Source organism: Ursus americanus, chromosome 2 (assembly GCF_024610735.1).
Source record: "Ursus americanus isolate L20-20 chromosome 2, mUrsAme1.1.p, whole genome shotgun sequence".
NCBI lineage: Eukaryota > Metazoa > Chordata > Mammalia > Carnivora > Ursidae > Ursus > Ursus americanus.
Window position 1 is genome coordinate 72,860,536 of NC_142128.1, and position 22,138 is coordinate 72,882,673.

Below are 22,138 nucleotides of genomic sequence, written 5' to 3' on the forward strand. Positions count from 1 at the left end.
CTGCTTCTTCCTCTCCCACTCCTCCTGCTTGTGTTCCCTCTCTCGCTGCCTCTCTCTCTGTCAAATAAATAAAATCTTTAAAAAAACAAAACAAAAAAATACTTGTCTATTCCAATATCTGGATCATCTCACACTCCATATCAGTTGATTGTATTTCTCTTGAGTGGGTCTGGATCACGTTCTTCTAGTTATTTGTATATCACATAATTTACTCACCTGACAACTATCTGTAAGAAATGCTTTCTGGAATTTCCAATCCTACTCCTTTTTTTTTTTTTTTTAACTTTCTTTACGTCTTGGAGGAGAGTAGTAAGCTCCGGATAGCAGAGCTTCTGAAATACTGCTGTTTAAGCAACTTGTTTAGAAATAGGTGCCACAAAATAGTTTGAGAATGAAAGAAATTCTCAGAAATTGGGCAAGAATACCCAAGTTTAAAGTCCTATTACAGGGCATCTGGGTGGCTCAGTCAATTAAGCATCTGGCTCTTGATTTTGACTCAGGTCATGATCTCAGGGTCCTGAGATTGAGCCCTATGCCAGGCGCCCCACTCATCGGGGCATCTGCCTGAGATTCTCTCTTTCCCTCTTCCTCTGAGCCTCCCCCTGCTCGTGCTCTCCCTTTCTCTCGCTCTCTCAAATAAGTAATTAAATAAAATCTTTAAATAAAATACTATTTCCTATTGTTTCTAAATAAAACATCTGTATATGTATTTTATCATTCTAAAACTTTTAAGTTAACAGTTCCCTTTCAAGATCTCCCCCTCAGAATTGAGGAGGAGAAATGAAACTTCTACCTGCCTTCCTCCTATCAGCTGTTTTAATAGATAGCCAGCGTGAGTCACAAGTTTTTACTTTTTTGTTCAACCCCATCAATCTTTGAGTCAGTATAAATTCATTATAAATTCTGATACTGTCTTAATTTTTCATTTTATTTTTTAATTCCCAGTGTTTGTCATGATTTTAACATGTTGGCCACCATTTTTTTTGAATCACTTTATTGAGATATATTTCACATATCATACAATTCACTCATTTAAAATGTATTGTACATTCAGTGTTTTCTGGTATAATCACAGAGTTGTATAATCTTCACCACAGTCAATTTTAGAACATTTATCACTGTTAGCTATCAGCCCCTGCCTCCCTACTCCAGCCCTAAGCAACCACTGATTTACCTTCTGTCCCTGTATTTGTCTGTTCTGGACATATCTTACAAACAGAGTCACATAATATGTCATCTTTTTTGACTGGCTTTTCTCACCTAACATAAAGTTTCCAAGGTTCATCCATGTTGTGACATACAATAGTGTTTTATTCCTTGGTTATAAATAAGTAATATCATATAAGATATATGTTTTGTGTATATTGATAAGCATCTGGGTTGTTTCTACTCTTGGTTATTATGAATAATTCTGCTATGAACATTCATGGACAATGCTTGTGTGAACATATGTTTTTATTTCTTTTGATATCTATCTAGGAATAGATTACTGAGTCTATGATAACTCTATGGTTAGCCTTTCGAACAACTTCCAGATTGTTTTCCAAATTGGGTGTACCTCTTTACGTTTCCATCAGCAGTGTAAATGGGTTCCAATTTGTCCATATTCTTAGAACTACTTGTTACTATCTGACTGATTATAGCCATTCTAGTGGGCGGGAAGCAGTATCTCATGGTGATTTTGATTTGCATTTGCTTAATGATTCATGATAAGTATCTTTTCATGTGCTTATTGGCCATTCATACATATGTTTTGGAGAAATGTCTAGTTAGATCTTTTGCTCATTTTTAAATTGGGCTGTCTTTCTATTTTGAGTTGTAAGAGTTCTTTAATTCTAGAGTTCTTTAATTCTAGAGTTCTTTCTATTTTGAGTTGTAAGAGTTCTTTAATTCTAGTCCCGTATCACATATATAATTTGCTACTCTTTTCTTCTATTATATCTGCTGTGCTTTCATTTTCTTATCAGTGTTGTTTGCGCATAAAGGTTTATAATCTTGATGAAGTCCAATTTGTCTATTTTTTCTTGCTTATGTTTTGAAGTCATATCGAAGAATCTATTGCTTTATCCATAGTCATGAAGATTTTAAACCTTAATTTTTACCTGTATTTGTTGTCAGCATATTCATAGATATTTAAAAAAAAAAAAAGAAAAGAAAACCTGCTGACCCAAAAATATTTTAACTATGAAATGCTACCTAAAATACAGGACCATGCAAAGCATATTTCTGAAACTTCCTGTTGGGTATTTTCCTGAACTATGGTACATCAAAAAATAATGGGCTTTTTGCCTGAAATCAGTTTCATGACCTACAGGGTCTTTACACTCTCATCTTCTACTTTCTTGGTTTCTAATCACAGTTCTTGATAACTCTCATTTAACTGTAATAGTAATATAATTCAAAATGAAAAATTATAAAATACAGGAAATATAAAAATTTGCAAGTATTCTAATTTCTTTAACCTGTTAACCTCAAACCATATAGAATTATTACAGCCATACTTTGTATTTCCTCTCAATCTTCTTAAGTATTTATACATACCTAGATAATCCTATAAATGCAATATTGTAACCTCATCATTTTCACTTCTAACTGTAGTTACCTTTGTGTATGTTCATATCACCTCTTGACTATACGAGAAGTTCTGTAGTAGGATTTATAAATGTTTTAGTCTTCTACTCATTTGTGGAAGATGGTGCATTTGTGCCTTTAAGTATTATTTAGTATTTGATGAATAATTTGGCTCCCGTTAGAGGACTTATTAATACTTACTAATGCTTGCTAAAAGCATAAGAGGTCATAGTTTTTGTATTTTTTGATGTGATAGAAAGATCAATATCACCATAACAACTTTATTTCAGAGGAAGTAAAGTTGACTCCGAAAGCCTTGAAGTTATCTTATACATTTTAGACAATTGGAAGAGGTTAGATGGAATTAAGTACTGAACCAAGGCCCATGCTCACTTTCTGTGGGTACCATTTGTACAGGAGACCCAGTGCGAAGATTTGCCCAGGTATAATGAAGTCCACCTAATAAGGGAAGCACTGCTCTTGGCTTATAAATTTGTGAACCTCTGAAAGTCCAAGTTCAAAATAAAACTGAGATAAACAACACTGAAAGAATAAAGAAAATAAGTATAGAATTGACTACATAATGCATACGTATAACATACATGTAGGATTACTTTTAAAATTATATTCAGCAAAATTATGCTGGTTTCACTCACACATGGGATATTCAAATTTCCCTTCCTGGCAGAGTATCCGAAATGATTGCATTGATGTCTTTGCTTTATATGGCCGTTTACACTCAAATTCAACAAAATCCCCCGTTTTCACATAAAGTTTTTTGATGTCTTTCCATCTTAACTGTATGTTATTTTTGTTCATGTTGCCTTCAGAAATTATACAAGGATCTGAAAGAAGAAATAATAAAAATAAATTATTAATAATATGACTTTTCCTTTCCAAGACTAGTGAAATTTTATTTAAGAATATTTTGGAATTAAATAAAATTATGAAAAAATATTAAAAGCTAATATTTATTGAGTTTCCCAGGTACTGTTCTTAGTACTTTGTATGCATTTTCTCTAAATACCACACATCATTTCCCTGGGCTACATAGGAGGAGATGGGGGCTCAGAGAAATTGAGTAATTTTTCCAAGGTCACACAATTTAGTGAGTATTTTAAGCCAGAATATGGACCCTGGCAGTTTGACTTCAGAGCCTATGCTTTTAATCACTATACATTATATACCTAAAAACCACATGCCAAATAGGATTAAATTAAAATGTTCTATTAGGGTCCATGTTATTCACCCTCCTTTCCCAACTCAGGATTCTCTTTTACATTGTTTCCAAAATGTGCACAGTGTGAGCACATGAATGTATTAACATCTTACCAAATATTATAGTAAAAATAAGTTTACTTCCATTTATCAGATAAATAGTACAGAAAGTGGGCTGAAGAAGACAACAATATATATATAAAAACCTAACCATCTCTTTAAGTATTCTCTTGGCATATTCTTGAAGGTAACTATCAACAAGACCAAAAATTCTACTAGCTACTGTATTGCTTGTTTAGAACTCCTTTTCTACAAACTAATTATTGATGGTTCATAACTTTCGTGAAACATCGATTTCTGTAAAGAAGCAGTGTTACTTTCCCCCATGATCAGAGTCCACTCATTCTTCTTTAAATTCAGCATTCGGAGAGGTAACATTCCCCCTAGTAAACAGCACACCCTGGCACTACTAAGCAACAGCCCATAATCTCTGATATAGGAATTGTTCAGAGTTGCTGAAATTAGCCCAAGATTAAATTTGAGGAGCCATCCTAGGCAGTGGCAACCACAAGGAACTTCTTTTAGTACTTTTAGATTTGTCCAAGCCCAGGAGATTGTAAGATATTTACCAAGTATTTTCTTGATGACATATGATAGACTAGTCCATGTACTGTTAAGGAGAGGTTGACCTTTTTTCTCCCCAACTTTTCTGTAGACATGAGAGGCCACCAGAGCATGAGGCTTACATACATGAAATTTGGAACCAGATTGCTGTGTCTGAATCCTAACTCCACCAAATACTCACCAAGTGACTTGATCAATGTCAGACAGGTTTTCAGCTGAATTCAGTTTAAGTAAAAGTCATCCTATGAAATTAGTCCATGAAAATTTTACTATGAATTTCAAATCTCAGACTCCAAGAGAAGATGAAGAACTCACCTATGCATTTTGGTGGTTCTGACCACTGTCCATTTCTGCATATTACATCTATGGGGCCCCGAAGCTCATAGAAAGACTGGCAACGGTATTGGACTGTAGATCCCGGAGGATATACTGATAATGGGAATGAACTGATATCTCCATTGCTAATAGGTGGAGGGGGACCACAATATTGTGTAGACTCTGGAAAATAAATACCATTTACGTGTTGAGAGAAAGCCAACATGTAGTGTGAGTGAAGTAGTATAAATAAATCTCCTTATATTATACCTTCAATGTCTTATATGATGTCTGAGAGCTCAAGTAACTCATTTTATGATTTCTATACTGCAACCTGATAACCAAAAAATATTATAGTGCTTCCTTTTACACTAAAGTAAAATACACTTAAGTATCAAGTATATATGTATTATAAGAGCATGCAAGTATAAGTATTAAGAATAGTTTTTATTTAAAGCTTGATGCACAGGTAAGTAAATCTTATCTGGCCTACTGCCCACCATCTTCATAAAAATTTTTATTTAAAGAGGAAAGGTAAAAATAAATAACTCCCTTTCCATTTCTATTCTCTGGGACTACTGTTATTTTATGCAAATAGCATGTGTCTATCAGGACATAATCATAAACTCTTAGTTTTACTGAAATGAATCATTGACATACTACTTTCTATTTATTTTTCTGATTCCAAATAATAGCATAGCATCTTTCCTGTCAATAAATGTTTCAACTTCATGTTAAGAATGGCTGGGATAGGACATCTGGGTGGCTCAGTTGGTTAAGTGTCTGCCTTTGGCTCAGGTCATGATGCCAGAGTCCAGGGATCGAGTCCCACATCAGGACTTGCTTTTCCTTCTGCCCCTCACCCTGCTCTCATGCTCTCTCTCAATCTCTCTCTCTTTCAAATAAATAAATAAAATCTTTAAAACAAAGAATGAAAAAAGAATGGCTGGGATACAGGGGTTCCTGGGTGGGCTCAGTTGGTTAAGCAACCGACTCGAGATTTTTGCTCAGATCATGATCTCAGGGTCATGAGATGAGCCCCACATTGGGCTCCATGCTCAGTGAGGAATCTGCTGGAGATTCTCCTTCCCTCTCCCTCTGCCCCTTCCTCCACTCTCTCTCTCTCTCAAATAAATAAATAAATGTAAAAAAAAAAAAAAGGAATGTCTGGGATATATTCCACTGTACTGATTTGTCTTCCCATATATCACCAAATATATAGATAAGAAATAGCCAAATAAATACTCTTATCCCAAATAACTTCTTCTACCTCTTGTTTCTTTGAGTTACTATTCCTGCATTTTCTCAGACTAACTCTTTCATGTGGGCACTAGATTCCTTCCCCTTTAAATTCAGCAAAGACTCTACTCCATGAATTGTCCCCTTTTTTCTGTATTATCAATTTCTCCTTACTTGCCAAATCATTCATCAACATACAAACATGCTGAAAATGTCAAAACTTTCCCTTTTTTATACTCCCTATCTAGTTACTGCTTCATTTCCCTATTCCCATTAGAACAAAACTACTTGTTTCCTATCCTCCCTGATCTGACTTTATCACCCCATATTCTCTCTTGAATATAATGCAATTAAGTATTCCCCTCTACTGAAATACCTCTAAGCAAAGTTACCAATTACTTTAGGTAGCTAAATTCATTGTTCAACTACCAGTCATCTTGTCTAGTTCTAGGCAGTCTTTGAATGTTCGCTATCCTGTTGAATGACATTTTGCAATATGTCCTTAGCATTGCTTCTGGGACACTAGCTCTGGTAATGTGATTTATGATAAATATTTGGTCTTTCTCCCCATTGCTGGCACAGAGGTCCTAAAACCCTGGGGATTTCCTAAATGATGAGAGCAGTACATGTGTCTTTTGTTACGTCAATGAGATGAATTTTGGAGAACCCATAGGTAACCTGAGGATAGGCTGGTTGCTAGGAGTACTAACCATGTGATTAGAGGGTGGAACTTTCAGTCCCATCTTGACCTGTAGGGAAGGGAGAGGAGCTGGAGGTTTGAATCAATCACCAATGGCCAAAGGTTTAATCAATCACTCCTACATAATGAAGCCTCCATAAAACCCCAAAAGGACAAGATTCTGAGAGTTTCTGGGTTGGTGAACTTGTGGAGGTGTGGGAAAAGTGTGGGCTGGAGACAGTATGGAAGCTCTTGCCCTTTCCTCATACCTTCCCTATACATCTCTCCCATCGGGCTGCTCCTGAGTTAAATCCTTTTATAATAAGCCCATAATCTAGTAAGTAAAATGTTTCTCTGAGTTCTGTGAGCTGCTTTAGCAAATTAACTAAACCCAAGGAGGGGAGTTGTGGGAACCTCCCATGGATAGCCAGTCAGAAGCAGAGATGACAAGCTAAACATGACGGCGTTCTTAACCTATGAAGTCTGATGCTGTCTCCGGGTAGATAAGATAGTGTCAGAACTTAGGTGAATTGTAGGACACCTCACAGGTGTCCAAGACTTGTTTGTTGGGTGCGGGAGAATCTCCGTACAAGCGCGCACACACACACACACACACACACACACAATGTAATCGTGTCCTAGAATCATTTCATCAGCCTTCCCTAGTTTTTCTTCCACAACTCTGTCTGGCTGCTTCTCACATCCCCGATCTCTAGTAACGGAGAGTCTTCAAGGCTGTTCCTTTGACGTCCTCTCTTATTTAGCCATTCGAATTCTCTATGGGATCCCCTTCAATGCTATAGCTTAAGATATCATCTGTACACTAGCAGGTGCCAAATTTACACCCTGGCCCTGACCCATTACACACCTTAATCTGCATATCAAGTAAATATACTTAAAAGAAGCGAGTATCCAGTTGAGATCTCAAACTTTCTTCTTCTGTGGTCACTGCTGGAAGTACCTCATAGAGAAACAGTTTTTAAAAGTGACAGAATTGGGTAACTAGATGACAATTTAATGCTTTAGAATACAGTGCAATAGATAAATCATAAGTTGTTTTTCCTGTTCTTTAGATAAAGCAAAGAAGGTTAGTAAACAGTTTTTAGGTAGCATTGTTTAGAAATAAACTACTAACCAATACACTGCGGTAATGACTGCCATTGTCCATTTTTACACACTATTTCTCTTGGTCCGTGAAGTAGATAATTTTCTTTGCAGAGGACGGCTACTTTGGCTGTATTGAGATAATTCACTGTGGTTAGCATGTCCTGAGCATTAGGTATCTGAGGTGCAGGTGGGCAGAATTCTCTCCATCTTCCTAAAAAAGGTTGGAATTAAATTATTTCATTAGTAAAAGCTAAGGAAAAACAGCTCAACAAGATAATATTTCAGCATAGTGGAACATCCAGTAACTAGTGACTCCTTCTTTATGTGTGTGTGTGTGTGTGTGTACATATGATGCTATAGTAACAGATACATTTTATCTTAACATAGTTTATGGTTTGCAAAGCACTTTTGTGTTATAACCACTGGATTAAAGTTTCTCTGGTGTTCCCTTCTATTTCCTATTCATTATTCCATCAGTACTCTTGATTTTCAAATTAACCCTTCTACATTTTTTCTAGCTAATTCATATGATTCAAAAAAGTTATGTACAGGTGACTCAAACAAGTTAAAACAAAAAAATTAAAACGGCAATAGTAATGAGAGAACCAACTAAGACTTCCCCTAATAACCTAACCCTTGACCTCAATGAAAGGTTTTCATGATTTGCCTTTTGTTCTAAACATGACAATGACTAGCAATCGATGTAATTAGAATGCCTCTGTTTGAGTAGGAATTAACTCCATTTTGGTGGCTTGGTTTATTCTAAGGGAAAAATTTTAAATGGTCAATTTGGATGCTAAAACATCATTATCTGAGCCATATCCCACCTCCTGACCTAGGCTCGTACAGCTCATTTTTTTTTCTCCAGGACAGACGCTGCTGTCTAGTGACACTTCCCTTCAAAATCATTACAAATAAATTGATAGATATTTTTTATTTCCCACTATACTATTTTCTTTTAAAATCAAGATAGAAGAATGATCTAGTATCTCTTGTTTAAGTACATTTGAAAATATAATAATAATTTGTAGTAAATATCTCAAAAATTATCTTAAATATAACCTAAGATCAGTATAAATTCAGCTAAAACACACATACTACCTGCAACCTGAATTTTACATTGGGTTGTTGCTTATTTTTTCAGGGGAAGGAAGACACACTAGAATTCTATGCCGCAAATCCTCTAAGCAAAAAGTATTTCTGTGAAAAATTAGAGGGGTATCTAGGAGGTGGGACCACTCATGCATATTCCTATGTTCTATATAACTTGCCCTCTTTATTTATCGGTTTAAGAAATATGTGACATAAAAGAATTTAATTCCAGTGACATCATTATTCTAGTCAACCTTTAACAGGGCTGGTCTTTTATGATCTGTTTTGGCTCAATAACTCACTCTGTAAAAGAAGATAAAGATTAGCCTGACATTTTAGCCTGACATTGGGGTGCCTGAGTGGCACAGTTGGTTAAGCGTCCACTTCGATTTTGACTTAGGTCATGATCTCGGGGTTATGAGATCAAGTCCCATATCGGGCTCCCCACTCAGCACAGAGTTGGCTTTGGATTCTCTCTCTCTCTCCCTCTGTCCCTCCCACTTGTGCGTTCTCTCTCTCAAATAAATAAATCTTAAAAAAAAGATTAACCTGATATTACTGTTATTGTACCTTTTCAATTACTGAAGTCTGATTCACAGGCTAGAGGACAAGCTGTGGAAAGCACATGAAAAGAAGACCAGGCACATTCAGTAGCTAGATGGGGCAGTTTATTATGTAGAAACTTTCCTACTTCATATCTCATTTCCTCTTTGTTGAGGAATTTTGTAGTGTCATTTATTAATTTTTGTTTAGGTGTTCAAATATTTTTAGTTAAATACAAAATCACAAGGATGAATACTTGGTGGATTTCATCAAGACGCTTGAAAGAGCATCAAGGTCTGTGATGCCAGTCTTGGGAGTCAGCAACCACCTGCTGTCGTCTATCTCTAGAAGTCCCAGTGCAGGGAAATAGGGAGGCTGATGTTGTCTATAATCTCAAGCATATAAATAATTTTAAAAATTGTGAACAAAGCCCCAACTAACCAAATTAAATATTCAAATATCATATAAATATCATTGCTGTTACATTTAGGTAAAAAATTATGCATGATTATGTCAGTTGTCCAACTTACTTTCCTCATGGAAGTATGGACATTGTCTTCAGAAATTTCAACCTAGTATAGATACAGTGCGGTTGAAACGGCACTAATAGAAGAACCTAGAAACAAATTCCAATTTTAATTTTGATCAAGTGATTTCTTGGGGCCTTGTATTCCTGATTTGTAAAATGAAGGACTTTGTTGTCTTTCATAAGAATAAGTCTGACAATGTGTGTGACAAATATTTGCCACTTGATAATGTCCTCACCTAATCTCCACCTGCCACCCACCATTACTTCCCAAAATTGTTATTAAATTCTTCTCTCAACTTTCAGGAAGACCTCCTCAATTTTTTACCTCACTCTGGAAAGCTAATTTTATTATCTATAATTACAACCTTTAAGAAAATCAAGTTGATGCAATAAATCAAAATTTTTTATGATTTTTATCTAGCTCATATTGAGTATTTGGGGGATTCTAAATACCACTGTTAATGTGTCCTATAAATTTTATAACATTTTTAGTATTAAAAACTATCAGTAATCTGACAACTAACAATGAAGTAATGGAACATTATATACTGCCTTATCTAATACACAAATATATTTAGGTTCTAATGTTAAATCAACCATACAGAATATTTATTAATGTATATGATATGATAATAGGGTTAATAATGAAGTACCACTAAAGTATAATTTTTTTAAAAAGCTGCACAGTAATATCTCCAAAGTGCTTAGAAAAAGTAATGGGCAACCAATTGTTCTCTATACCAAAATTAGTTATGATTACATATGATTATGATAATTACAAAATAAAGAAAATTTCAAATATAGGAAAGCCCAAGAGAATTTACTACTCGAAATCATCATTTGAAAGAAATCATATAAAATATATACCAATCAGCAAGATGAAGTATTAATTCTTAACAAAAGAGTATGAAGTCATTAGAAATTGTGAGTAAAAGGATTCTAGAATATGTTTTCAAATATCTTTTTCAAAATTAGTATTATTTCATGGGTCAGCTATAAGTAAAATATTCTATTTCATTGACACTGCTTTTACTTTTATTATTTTGCCTCCTGACATCTGGAGTTTACTTTTCCTAGCTTTAGGAGAGATAGATAGATAGATAAATATCTCCAAACTTTATTCTTTAAGGCTATGTCACTCCCAATTTTGTTTAGGTTGCATCTCATAGGTTTTACTGTATGTTCTTATAATTATCATACAGTTCTTAGTATTGTAAACACTATATTGTCAAGTCATTTGGAAGTGAATTATTTCACAAAATGAAGGGTAGGGGAGTAGATAAATGTTATTTTAAATATTATTTTTTTGTGGTTATAGAAAGTGATCTGTAGGATATTAATATTTGAAACTTGTGAGAATTATTTAATGCACAATAAGTGGTTAACTTAAGCAAACATTCCATGGACATAGAAAAGGTTTTAAAATTCTTGAAACTCTCAGAACAATATTTCTTCCTTATATAAAAATAAAAATATATTGAATAAAGAAATTTAATAAAAATAAAAACATTTTACTTGTTTTAAACAAATTAGTTACCTTACCTTCTTGAAATTATTGCTAATTTAAATTTAACATATTCTACTTTTTACTCACAATTTCTAATGACATCATGTTCTTTTGTTAAGAATTAACACTTCATGTTGCTAATTGGTATATATTTTATATGATTTCTTTCAAAGGATGATTTTGAGTAGTAATTTCTCTTGGTCTTTCCTATATTTAAATTTTTCTTTATTTTGTAATTATCATAATCATACATAATCATAAATAATTTTTTTAAAGATTTTATTTATTTATTTGACAGAGAGAGAGACAGCCAGCGAGAGAGGGAACACAAGTAGGGGGAGTGGGAGAGGAAGAAGCAGGCTCCTAGCAGAGGAGCCTGATGTGGGGCTCGATCCCATAACGCCGGGATCACGCCCTGAGCTGAAGGCAGACGCTTAATGGCTGCACCACCCAGGCACCCCCATAAATAATTCTGGTATAGAGAACAATTGGTTGCCAATTACTTTTTCTAAGCACTTTGGAGATATTACAGTGTTTATTCTGGCTTCTTATATTGCTGGTGAGAAATCTGAAGTCTACTCTATTTTCTCTATTTTATTGTCATGTCTCTGTAAGCACTGTATCTTCTCTATATCTGGTTTATTTTAATTTAACATGGTGCCCATTTTATAATTGTTTGTAATTTATAATCCTGTTACTCAAATAATTTGAAAATAAGCTTTTGATGAATGTGAGATTTAATCTTAAGAAAATAATTTCTTAATCAGATCATTTTTCTTCTCTACTTTCTACTTTTGGTTCAGAATTTATAATATCTGTTAGTTATCCTTCACAACATCATTTGGGTTTTAATTATTTCCTAACGTTACTGATGACTGAGTTTCTGTTCTATTTTTACAGTTCTCTTTTTTTCTTTTATGATTTCAAGAGATTGTAATAGAGTAAAAAGGGGCTTACTCCATCATCTTTACCAGAAGGCAAGTGTTTTTAAATGATAATATTTGTCTGAAAATAGCATTATGAGTGGTTTCAAACTTCATCATCAGCTTAAAAATTACTTATTGGGGTGCCTGGGTGGCTCAGTTGGTTGAGCATCTGTCTTCAGCTCTGGTCCTGATCTCGGGGTCCTGGGGTAGAGCCCCACACCAGGCTCTCTGCTTGGCGGGGAGTCTGCTTCTCCTTCTCCCTCTACCTCTCCCTCCTACTTGTGTGCGCTCTCTCTCTCTCTCTCTCTGTCTCTCAAATAAATAAATACAATCTTAAAAAACAATTATACATCACAATAAATAATTTAATTTAAAAGCATACTAATTACAAGAGCAATTTTCTGATAAAGCTGTAACAAGGCCTACAAAATCTTCAAAACAAGCCTTACCTCTGCAGTCTGGTTCAGGATACCATTTCCCATTTATGCAGATTGATTGCATGCGTCTGACCTTCCCCAAACATCTGTAATTTATTCTGGCACTATGATTATATTCACGCACAAGTAGATTCATCAGCGTTTCTGTATGAAGTATTGGTCTTCTGCAACTCTTAAGTTGGTTTGTTTCTACAAAAAAGAAAAATATTCATACATGATAAGAATGTTGAGCAGAAACTAGCAATTATTTCAATAAAACGTCTGAAATAGTAATGGTATAATTAAATTCTGTCTGATGCCTTCAAGCAATATCACATAAAGTTATTCTTAGTTTCATTGCAGAGACTATGCTGTTGAAAAAGGAAAAAGGAAACAAAAACCCGTATTCCATCTTTGAATGACAAAAAAATATGTTGAAATCTTTTGGGAAATGGGAGTGCAAGATAGATTAGTCCGGTCCAGGGTCTTGACTAGAGAGGACAGTCCTTATGAAACTTCATTCAGCCTAATTTTTAAAGGCCATGAAAAGGCATACATATATAATTGTTTTCCACTACATTATATTAAATAAATGTTGTCACAGTATTTCAATAATAAAAAGAGGTAATGCATGAGTAGGTCTGTGGGAAGTACAGTCTTAGGAGAGATAAATCTGGATGTCACTTGAGGTTCAATTACTCCCACATTTCAGAGGCTTAGTAAGGACCCTGACTCAACAAATCCGAGTAAGCTCAAAGAAAGAACACCCTAATGACAGCACTCAGAACAAGCATTTACAATGGGCCACTTGCTTGTCTAGGTAGTTTTTATTGTTCTAATTCTTCCCTACTGTCCATAAATATATAGATCATTATGGAACCTTTCCTGAGGGTGTCAAAGGATGGGATAATGAGACATAGATTGCTCTGCTACTTCTCTCTATGTGTTTTCCTCCAATAATCCCTATTTTTAGATTTACCCTATGTGATGCTAGTGATTGGATGTCTGTATTCCCCTTACATAAAAATTGTTGACCATGAACATATACTATTTACACCTTTTTATAATCAAGTCCAGGCTCTTGGGGCTGGAGCACATTCCCTCCCCACAGGTCATCGTGAGTGGACGGTGACTGGGTTCCGCAACAGCTACAGTTTTCATCCCCAGGAGTGGGGAGGCCAGTTGAGAATCCAACAATCTAGGAGATGAGGGAAGAAAGTGGTTCTGGGTTTTCTACTTTAGAGTCTTGAAGAATAGCCGCAGAGAGTCTGCTAGTCTTTAAAGTTTAAAATTAGAGGCTTGAATATATTGGGATTGCTGGACATAGGCCAAAGGAGAATGGTATCTGAGGACATCAGGAGAAAATACTTCTGCATTATGTCTGACAGCCCAAGGACTGCCAGAATGCCAAGAGCAGAGCACACAGGCTGGTGGGCTGACAGAAAAACCTGAAATGGATTTCACAACTTCTGTGGAAGACAAACTAATCAGAAAATCTAGAATGGAGTTAAAAGAATTAGAGGCACAGGAAGAGCAAGACTCAGGCCTAGTTCCTAGGTCATGTATCCAACTCTCTCTAAGAGGAGATTCCAAACACCCTAGAACTTGAGGAAACTTAGGCTATATGATTATTATTTTGTCTTTTGTTTCTGGACCAGGCAGAGGTATTTTTATGAGCTAAAGCAATAAAATAAAAGAGATTAATTATTTATAAAAATAAAATATCCAAATTCGTTATTAGAACTAATATGGGAATTCAGCAAGATTTTGCTGGAAACAAAACTAATATACAAAATTAAATTATAATCTTGCATGTAGAAAGTATAACTTTTCATGTATATAAAGTAATAGAAGCTCTCATTTGTTTTATCAATAGAATCCCAAAGGACTTAGGGAAAAAACTTATTTAGAAATAATTTTAATGAGGTTTGATATAAGACCTGAATAAATAGATTGAAACATTATATTCATGAGAGGAAGAGTCAATAATAAATAAAATTGATTACAATTAGCTGAATTTATAAATTTCATACAATCCCCAAAAAAACTGAACCAGAATTATCAAAGAACTTGGTTTTAAAATACAGATGGATTGGGGCATTTTAAAGAATAGCCAAGATAATTCTAGTAACTAAATAATAAAGACTGTTATAATAATAATGATTTTTCCATATTAGTATAAGAATAGACAAACAGGTTAAGGGAGCAGAATAGATAATCTAGAAATAGATATATTTATAAATAGGGCACTACTAAATGGCATATGGGGAAATAAATATTAGCAGAAAATAGAACAGGCAATTCTCTTAATATTGATATAGTTTTCCACATAGAGACAAAAGCACTCTAATATAATGTAAATATATCAGATACATTATAAAGAAATAAATCTTAGTAATGAGATCATAATGCTTAGAAAAAAAGGGAATATCTTTATGCACCTAAAAAAGTAAGGGATTCCTCAACAAGATACATATACATATACAATTGAAGAAAGGAAGATTGATCAATGAGTTTAAACAAAACCTTACAATGAAAAAGATATCACAGAAACATTACAATAAAACAAATATACTTTAAAACATTTACAATATAATTACGAGAAGATTCAATTCAGAACTCAAATAAATCTTAAAATCAGTAAGACAATACAAAATAAAAGAAAAATGTTCTTTGCACAGAAGAGAAAATCCTAGCCACCAACGGATATTTGTACTAATGCTCAAAATTACTATTATTCAGAAAAATAAAATTAAATATGGATAATGATTTTGACCCATTGACCTGGAAACAATTCAAAAATATTAAAATATCAAGTGGTGACAAAGAAGAGTAAGATCTCTGTATATAGTTGGCCGTACCTTGTAAAGTCAAAAGTATCTACAACCCGAATCCATTAACACCACTTGTAGGCATACGCTTAGGGAACCACTGAAGCATGTCTCTTAAACCAGGACAAAAATAAATAATGTCCAAGCTACATGCAAAAGAATGAAACTTGACCACTATCTCACACCATACACAAAAATAAACTCCAAATGGATGAAAGACCTCGATGTGAGACAGGAATCCATCAAAATCCTAGAGGAGAACACAGGCAGCAACCTCTACGACATCGGCCAAAGCAACCTTTTTCATGACACATCTCCAAAGGCAAGAGAAACAAAAGATAAAATGAACTTATGGGACTTCATCAAGATAAAAAGCTTCTGCACAGCCAAGGAAACAGTCAAAAAAACTAAGAGGCAGCCCACGGAATGGGAGAATATATTTGCAAAGGACACTACAGATAAAGGACTGGTATCCAAGATCTACAAAGAACTTCTCAAACTCAATACACGAGAAACAAATAAACAAATCAAAAAATGGGCAGAAGATATGAACAGACACTCTTCCAATGAAGACATACAAATGGCTAACAGACACATGAAAAATGTTCAAAATTATTAGCCATCAGGGAAATTCAAATCAAAACCACACTGAGATACTACCTCACGCCAGTTAGAATGGCAAAAATAGACAAGGCAAGAAACAACAATTGTTGGAGAGGATGTGGAGAAAGGGGATCCCTCCTACATTATTGGTGGGAATGCAAGTTAGTACAGCCACTCTGGAAAACAGTGTGGAGGTCCCTTAAAAAGTTAAAAATTGAGCTACCCTATGATCCAGCCATTGCACTACTGGGTGTTTACCCCAAAGATACAGACGTAGTGAAGAGAAGGGCCATATGCACCCCAATGTTCATAGCAGCAATGTCCACAAGAGCTAAATCGTGGAAGGAGCCAAGATGCCCTTCAACAGATGAATGGATTAAGAAGCTGTGGTCCATATATACAATGGAATATTACTCAGCTATCAGAAAGAACGAATTCTCAACATTTGCTGCAACATGGACGGCACTGGAGGAGATAATACTAAGTGAAATAAGTCAAGCAGAGAAAGACAATTATCATATGATTTCTCTCATCGATGGAACATAAGAACTAGGATGATCGGTAGGGGAAGAAAGGGATAAAGAAAGGGGGGGTAATCAGAAGGGGGAATGAAACTATGAGAAATAAACTGAGGGCCTCAGAGGGGAGGGGGGTGGGGAATTGGGATAGACCGCTGATTGGTAGTAAGGAGGGCACCTATTGCATGGTGCACTGGGTGTTATATGCAACTAATGAAGCATCGAACTTTACATCGGAATCCGGGGATGTACTGTATGGTGACTAACACAATATAATAAAAAATCATTAAAAAAAAAAAAGTAAGTAAGTAAATAAATAAATAAATAATGTCCATTTCCAATAGATAATGAAGTGATAAAACAAGGTACATTCTTTTTTTTTTTTTCTTTTTTTGACAGAGAGAGAGACAGCCAGCAAGAGAGGGAACACAAGCAGGGGGAGTGGGAGAGGAAGCAGCAGGCTTCCAGCGGAAGAGCTTGACGTGGGGCTCGATCCCAGAACTCCGGGATCACGCCCTGAGCCGAACGCTTAACGACTGACCCACCCAGGTGCCCCCCAAAACAAGGTACATTCTTAACGGAGATTACAGCACAATAAAATTACAATGTTGAAGGAAAGAGCATTTTGCAAGCAGACAATAATTTTGTGTAAGATTAGGGAAAAAAACACAAAAATCTCATCCTACACGTTTTAAAAAATAATATATATGTATATATATATTACACACACACACACACACACACATATATATATATATCCCCCCAAAAGTAGAAAGTACAAATTCTACTCAATTGGTATTTCTTTTGGGAGGATGATAGGATGACGGATACTTCCCTTTTTCTTCAATGCTGTTATTTAAATGATTTATTCTATTACCAAGTATTTGAAGGAAATAATGTCAAAAATGTAAATTCGAAATAGTGGAACATGGATGTTTTACAGCATTCTCTTTGTTTTTCCCCATTTTTTTCAACCTTAAGCAAAAATTGAATCAAAGTACTTCAGCTATGTCTTATCTAGAACCTCTCCGGGTCTACAACTGGTCTAGGCTGAGGAGGAGAGAGATGAGAACGAGTTCTGAGACATTAAAAATGTCAAGTAAAGCCTAGATGGACTTCCTATGTGTGTGACAAAGGCTAGGCCAACAGAAAGTAGAGTGCAAGAATGTGAGACAAGCAAAGAAAGCTGATACCAAATGGACCATGCCCCAGAGGAGGGACCTATAGCATAAAACCCCAAAATAAGTATGAAATAAGTTACTGACACAGACTCTTAACATTTTATGTAAACCTAAATGAATGATTACTAAGGTAGTGAATTTGAGATTGGGTCCCTACAGATGGGCCCCGCTGTTCTGGCAGGATACAATCTAAACGGGAAGACAAGTATCTATTAGGTACAAGACAATGTGATAAATGTACACTTAGCACAGTGGAGAGACTATCTCATTCTACTAGAGTTTTGGGAGCAGAGTGTGGGTAGTGGAATATGAACCCGGAGACGTTTCAGAGGTGAGTGAATTTTGAGTTGAATCTTGAAAGTGAATAGTTTTACATGGGAGTCAAGTGGATAAAGACATTTCAGGAAGAAAACAAAGGCACAAATGAAGAAAGCCACGAAGATTTAAAAGAACGTGGCTTATCCAGAAGCTAAGGAAACTCAGTTTTGCATGGCTCCATCACATAGTGAAGATGAGCTGCGGCGGGAGGTACTGGAAAGAGCAATCTGATATTATTCCGAAGCAGAAGTTCCAACTCTCATGGTTCACAGAGCCTTTAGCATCTCAGTAATTTTGCCCAGTGTACATGGGTCAGAGAAGATCTTCAACAATTCAGTTTCTTAAGTAATTAGGAGCAAAGAATTTAGCGTCTTCTATCCCAATTATTTAATACCTGATGGGTACCAGCATGTGCTGGTCTAAATATATTTACTGATTTAAAAAATAAGCAATCAAATACAAAAGTAAGAAGCGTATTCTCACCAACACACTTAGGAAGTTCAGTCCACATTCCATCAATACAGGTAATTACGTTATTTCCAATCATTGTATGTGTATCTCTGCAACTCAGCTCCACAGAGACACCATGTTGAAGGGGAAGACTAGAGAACCGGGCATAGCCATCCTTGAGGTGAGGGACGGAGCCACATGCTTTAACCTGTCCTAAAAAAATGTAATAAAAGATCTGCTTACTTTTAACATATCTTAAATCTTTTTATATATGTATTTATATGTAAGTGTGAAGTTTTAACTGTTCTGTTTAAACATTAACATCTATTTACCAACGCAAGTGGGCAAATTTGTCCATTCTCCATCGATGCACTGTACTTTCTTAGGCCCCGTCATTAGAAAATATGGAGGGCAGTCATATTCCACCGTCTCGCCGTGTCTATATTCTTCTTTCATTACACCCTTCATTTTGCCATTGGGGAGTTGAGGAGGTTGACCACATGACTGTACTTGCCCTATCATAAAGAAACTATTTAAATAATGCTAAAAGAGTCTTATGAATCTGGCAAAATGTGGAATTACTGCTTTTTGGTTGACCTAGAACTTAATTATTTTATGCTACATTCCTATTTTTTTTCAGGTTTGCTTGTTACTGTGTACATAGTGTATTGAGTAATCTTTTTCTCAAATATTGGCTTTTTATTATAAACAATTCTGAATAAATTAAAGAAAAATGAACACATATACTGATCACCTAGATATATATGAATGTTACATTTTGCCCAATTTAGTTAATCTTTTTTTCAATGTAATTTATGTATCTATTTATTTAAGATGTTACTTATTTATTTGAGAGAGAGTGCAGAGAGAGAGAAAGAGAGAGAGAAAGGGGGGCACAAGCAGGGGGAGAGGCAGAGGGAGAAGCAGACTCCCCTTTGAGCAGGCAGCCTGACTCAGGGCTTGATTCCAGGACCCTGGGATCATGAACTGAATGGAAGACAGAGGCTTAACCAACTGAGCCACCCAGGAGCCCCCAAAGTAATTTAAAGTAAATGATAGACATAGTAAGATTTTACTTCTAAATTCTTCAGAATGCCTATCTAAGAAATAAGGATATTGATCTGCATAAACAAAACACCTTATTGCATTTCTTTAAATTAGCAATAATTTTTAGTGCTATCTTATATCTTTTCTATATGTAAATATCTGATTGCCCCAACCCCCAATATTTTGCAGGTTATTATAACCAGGATATTAATTGTGCTCCTAAAGATTTTAAAGTAGTTCAATAATCTGGATATCATATAAAAGTAAGTAGTTATCAAATATGTGGTATGATATACATATGCAATTATATTTATTGCATGTTTTCATTAATGAATATCTATAAATATATAAAATAATTTTATCAAATATTCTGAAAAAGTAATGTCATCCAAAGCAAGTAACAAATCATTAGTTTCTATTGAATAATTCATATGTTTATTTGATTACTTTTTGATTACTTAATAAATGTAACAAGGCCCATACAATCTTTTTTAAAGCATAATTTTTTTATTGCATTTGGGGGAAAATCCCTAACACTTCCCCATTCTGGCAACTTTATTTTTATTTCTAAAACTCCATCACATATTTCAAAACAGAGGTAGAATTACACCTTGATAAAGGAAACATAAATAATCTATGGCCAAGCACCTCCTCTCCTTCTCAGTTAAATTACTACCTTTGCCATTTTTTTGCAGTTTGTCAGATTATATATATAAGACCAATAAAATACATAGACATTAATATAAATTGATATAAGTTGTTTCATCAGTTCTAAAATAAATATTGACCTTTGCATGTTGGAAAATTAGGTGACCATCCAAAGTAATAGCATTGAACTGAATCTGGTCCAACTCTTGTAAGTCTTTGTCCACAGGAAAATTGCAACACATCTCCAGCTTTATATTTTACTTGTCTTGGATAAACATCTACATTTGCTTTTAAAACTGGAAGAAGACATTCTATATCTAAAATAAAATAAAAGTAAATAAATATGTGTGAAATAATCATTATAATATTAAATTTAATATACGTTATTAAATAGCAGGGGGCTTCATACGCAGGGGGACTTATATTCTTACCTTCAAAAAAAACCCAAATTATTTACACCCAACAAATATGTGTAAGCCCCTCTAGAGAAATTAGGGTTGAACAGCAAGGTAAAATTTTGTATGACAATCTCCTCAGGACTGTAATAAATAAATCCTGAGCCATCACTTATAAAGTAAATTATTTCATTCATTTATTTAACAATAAATGTTTAATAATTTTAAGTAGGGGGGACATTAAAAAGCAAATAATTCCTAACTTTACAAATGGGGAACTGTATTTAGTAAATGGACTTTTTCAAAAACACATGGCCAAGTTGCTTCTAGGTGTTCAGAATCTTTCCATTATACGCAATCACATCTCTAATATCTTTCTAAAAACCAATGCTTTCTGAATACCTTCTGATTCAAGTAAAAATGGATATGTATATATGAATATATATGTGTATTTTTCTCATTTAATCTGTTATTCATGGTTCATTTATAAAATTAGATATTGAAATTCACATGTGAAAAAATAAATGACAGAGGCACCTGGGTGACTCAGTCAGTAAAGCGTCTGTCTTTGGCTCAGGTCATGATCTCAGGGTCCTGGGATGGAGCCCCACATCAGACTCCCCCCTCAGTGGGGAGTCTGCTTCTCCCTTTCCCTGTGCCTCTCCCCTCTCCTCGTTCTCGCTCTCAAATAAATAAATAAATAAATAAAATCTATTAAAAAAAGAAAATAAATGACATTCAAGAGAAATATTCTCAATAAATCAAGCACATATCACAAAAACATGATGAAATATTTTCTAACTAAATCTCAGAACTACTATTTAAACTAGCCAGTTTTATGCATTGTTATTGGCAGGTTAATAGTTTAATAACAGCTTGAACGTATTCCCCTGAAATGTGACTCACTCAGCTTTAGGAAAATTGCACCCTATATCTTTGTATTTTATTCCAATAATATTGCATGACAGTTTGTTATTGGTGGTTTATATGCCCTTCTAATCCAATTGCAAAAAAAAAAAAAAAGCTATTGAAAATAATTGATGTTGGCTGATGTAGGATTTTCCAGCTGATTTATTCAAGTGTGGTTATGACATGGTATTATAGACAGAGCAATGGCCTCCCCAAAATGTCCACATCCTAATCCCTAAAACCTGCAAATATGTTACCTTCCTTGGAAAAACAGACTTGGTAGAGACAATTAAGTTAAAGACCTTGAGATGGAGAGATTATTTTGAGTTATTTGTACGGTAGTGGACCCAATGTAATCACAAGAGTTCTTACAAAACGGAGCAGAGGTGTCAGAATCAAAGCGGGAGTTGTGACCACAGTAGCAGAGGCTGGAGTGGTATGAGGAAGGGCAGTGAGCCAAGAAGCGCAAACA

At 34.9% G+C, this 22,138-nt stretch overlaps 1 protein-coding gene across 2 annotated transcripts in view; it reads right to left on the reverse strand.

Moving 5' to 3' along the window:
- Positions 1-1,188: 1,188 nt before the first annotated feature.
- CFHR5 (complement factor H related 5) overlaps positions 1,189-22,138 on the reverse strand; it is a 30,509-nt gene continuing 9,559 nt past the window's right edge. The window contains exons 4-10 of one of the 2 annotated variants that reach the window (XM_045787747.2): positions 20,503-20,679; positions 19,000-19,182; positions 18,701-18,880; positions 12,800-12,976; positions 7,782-7,964; positions 4,729-4,911; positions 1,189-3,416 (exon numbers count right to left, since the gene is read on the reverse strand). In XM_045787747.2, the coding sequence (XP_045643703.2) occupies positions 3,220-3,416; positions 4,729-4,911; positions 7,782-7,964; positions 12,800-12,976; positions 18,701-18,880; positions 19,000-19,182; positions 20,503-20,679 (1,280 nt within the window). In that variant the 3' untranslated portion in view covers positions 1,189-3,219. The remainder of the gene's footprint in view (positions 3,417-4,728; positions 4,912-7,781; positions 7,965-12,799; positions 12,977-18,700; positions 18,881-18,999; positions 19,183-20,502; positions 20,680-22,138) is intronic. The other variant, XM_087857547.1, reaches the window with a different exon arrangement.